The 3277-nt window shown below is 61.0% G+C and overlaps 1 protein-coding gene across 1 annotated transcript in view; it reads left to right on the top strand.

The window, feature by feature from the left end:
- SLC38A7 (solute carrier family 38 member 7) overlaps positions 1 to 3271 on the top strand; it is an 11212-nt gene extending 7941 nt beyond the window's left edge. The window contains exon 9 of the mRNA XM_023762871.1: positions 2690 to 3271. Coding sequence (XP_023618639.1) covers positions 2690 to 2949 — 260 coding nt within the window. The 3' untranslated portion in view covers positions 2950 to 3271. The remainder of the gene's footprint in view (positions 1 to 2689) is intronic.
- The last annotated feature ends 6 nt before the right edge of the window (positions 3272 to 3277 follow it).

Below are 3277 nucleotides of genomic sequence, written 5' to 3'. Positions count from 1 at the left end.
CGACGTGGGCCGGTGGGCCGTGGGCGCGCGCCCTTCATCATCCCTGAGTGTGCTCACCTCCTACTCCCATCCTGGCACTTTCTGTGGCCCGGTGGAGCCCCCCGCCACGGGGGTGCGCCCTCGGGGGCCCCTGAAAACCCTTTTATCCCGTGGTCCTTTGACCTTGTATGGACCCTGTTTGTAGAAGGAAAAACTGAAGCCCCATGGGAAAAAGTCAGTGCCTACCCCCCAGCCGGGTCTTGCCACCCCACCCCCCCTTGTCCCATGGTCCCCAGAACATTCTGTGAGTCCTCTAAGAACCTCTAGTCCAGATCCTTTTCTGAACACCAGCCTTCTGGGTGTCCCAGGCCCTTCCCTTTCAGGAGAATAGAATCGGTTCCCCTGGTGACCACATCCTGGGCCAGGCAGGGCGCTAAGCCCTGCACGTTCACCCCCATCCAGTCCCCAGGCAGCCCCGAGATCGCTGCTGGGCCCCTTTACAGAGAGGAACTGGCTCGCCCCCATCCACCCAGTCAGGGGTCTGGCTCCGGGAAGCTGGTGGGGGGACTGTGAGCAGGAGAGCCTCTGAGCCCCTCCGTGTGTGCAGGGTGGGGGGACTGTGAGCAGGGGAGCCTCTGAGCCCCTCCGTGTGTGCAGGGTGGGGGGACTGTGAGCAGGAGAGCCTCTGAGCCCCTCCCTGTGTGCAGGGCGGTGGTCGAAGGCCTGTGGCTGCGCTACCAGGAGATGCCCGTGGAGGAGGACGTGGGGCGGGAGCAGCGGCGGCGAGTGCTGCAGACGGTGGTCTGGTTCCTGCTCACCCTGCTGCTGGCGCTCTTCATCCCCGACATCGGCAAGGTCATCTCAATCATCGGAGGCCTGGCCGCCTGCTTCATCTTCGTCTTCCCAGGTGCGGACCCCCGGCGCCCCCGCAGCACTGCCTCCCTCCCGGCCAGAGCGCCTCCCTTGCTCACCTGCGGGGGAGAGGAGCCACCAGCCTGAGTGGTCACCCGCCACAGGCTCTGGGCTGACCCGGGCCCAAGCACCGTCTGATAGGAAGATGCTGTTCTCTCCACTTCCTGACGAGGAGAAGGGAGGTTCATGATGTGAACTCAGCAAATGGGTCACAACCTTTCCAACGCCAAGCTGTCTAGGTCCTCAACCTATACCCCTAGTCCCACGTTCAGGTCTCTGTGGCTCCCTGGCGATCAGGGCTGTGGCTGGTCAGTCCCCAGAGGGCAGTGGGGTCTGTGGCTGCACCCTGACCCAGAAGCCGGGAGTCCTGAGTGTCAGACGGGTCTGCCACCAGGTCCCTGGGAAGCTGTCCCACCTGCCCAGCCATGAGTGCCACTTGTACCCAGTTTATTCCACCCTGACAGCCCCTGCCACTCGGCGCGGAGCAAGGGGGCCACATCCGCTCAGCAATCACCGGGAAGGGCCCGGGCGTGCTGCCCCGTTAGCTCCGAGTGCTGCACGCGGCTCACGGTGTGCCTGTGGGTGCTGGCGTCTCCCTGGGAGAGCCCATGCCAGGCCTCGGGCTGGGTGTGGGGGCAGAGGTGGAGTATCTGGAAAAGCCAACAGGCCTTTCTCCATCCACCGCTGCCTCTTGGTAAGCGGGGAGCTGGGCCCGGGGAAGGGGCCCAGCCAAGCTCTCGGGGCCGCCTCTTCTCTTCCAGGGCTGTGCCTCATTCAAGCCAAACTGTCTGAGATGGAGGAGGTCAAGCCAGCCAGGTAAAGCAGCGCCAGCCTGGTCCTCAGGGGAGGCGCTACACGGGAGGGACCCTTGGAGGGGGCCTGAAAGTCACAGGGATCAGGAGACTTGCCCACTTTGAAAAACGGGAGTGTTTTAAAATTCCTTTTAAAAAATGGGTAATGTGCTAGTTAGGACAGTGCGAGCACTCCTGAAGGACTTCAGAGAAAAGAGTGGAATCCCTCCTCCCCCACAGCCCAGATGCCACCCGCCCCCGCCCCAGCTCCATGTCCCAGCAGGGTCTGCGCCCTCCCGGACTCTGCATGTGTGCCTGTCTGTGTGCACACAGCTGTGAATATGTGTACACAGACACGTGGAGTTCGGGGTCTAGTTGTGTGTTTTTCGTTTGTTTTTTAAATATGTTTTTATTGATTTTTAGAGAGAGAGGAAGGGAGAGGGATAGGGAGATAAGAAACACCGATGAGAGAGGAACATCATGGATCGACTGCCTCATGCAGGCCCCCTACTGGGGATGGAGCCTACAACCCGGGCATGTGCCATGACCAGGAATTGAATTGCAACCTCTTGGTTCATAGGTCAACGCCCAGCAGCTGAGCCTCTTCGGCCGAGCTGTTTTGTTTATTTTGTTTTAATGAAATGGCCCACACCGTGGCCTCCTTTTCCCCGAAACATCTTTCCGTCAGGAGACACGCATTCTCACCCTGGTCCTGCCCTTGACCTCCTATGACCAGTCCATCCCATTAGGTCTTGGTCTCCTTACCTGTGGATTAGGGGTCATACCCCTGGCAGCGCACACCTTTGTATGAAAAGTCCTTGCGAAGTAGGAAGGGCTCTACCCACAGAAGTGGTTTAGGTCAGTGGTCGCCAATCGGTGGTCCGTGAGGTCCGAAAGGTTGGCGACCGCTGGTGTAGGTGATTATGGTGATGAATGTGTGTGTGTATCGAAGTCTGCAGAGTCACGGGTGGGCTGATTGACAGGCCTGCCTCCCCCTCTGCCTACAGCTGGTGGGCACTGGTCAGTTACGGAGTCCTCTTGGTCACCCTGGGAGCCTTCATCTTCGGCCAGACCACAGCCAACGCCGTCTTCGTGGATCTGTTGGCATAACCACGGCCTCCCTTGCACCCAGGAACCCATCTCAGTGCTGCGGGGCCACGCTGACTCGGGCATCACATCCCTCTCCTGGTGGGATGATTCCAGGGACGGATCTGGGCTGAAATCGGGCCCCACGGTCTGGAGCCTGCAGCACGGGCATGTGCCCTGACTGGGAATTGAACACACCAGCTCCCTTCCTGCTCCCCCGTCCTGGCAGGGCCCTGGCTGGTGGGAGGGGGGCCACAGGAGCTCCTCCAGGCCTGGAGCCCACGGTGAAGAGGCTCAGCAGGACTCAGGAGAAGGCAGCAGCATGACTTCCCTCTGGAGAAATAGGGGCGCCCTCTCCACAGAGCAGGGGCCGTGCTCCCTCCCCAGGACTCACGCCTGCTCTGCTCCGTCTGTCCGCGGACCAGCCAGCAGTGGCTTCCTCTGGGCTCCGGCCAGTCCCAAAGGTAGCGCTGAATTCACACGGATGCACAGAGGCAGGTAGAGTCCGT

This window comes from Myotis lucifugus, unplaced genomic scaffold, assembly GCF_000147115.1.
Source record: "Myotis lucifugus unplaced genomic scaffold, Myoluc2.0 scaffold_263, whole genome shotgun sequence".
Lineage (NCBI taxonomy): Eukaryota > Metazoa > Chordata > Mammalia > Chiroptera > Vespertilionidae > Myotis > Myotis lucifugus.
The sequence above is the reverse complement of the archived record's forward strand: the minus strand, read 5'-3'. Positions and strand labels throughout refer to the sequence as shown.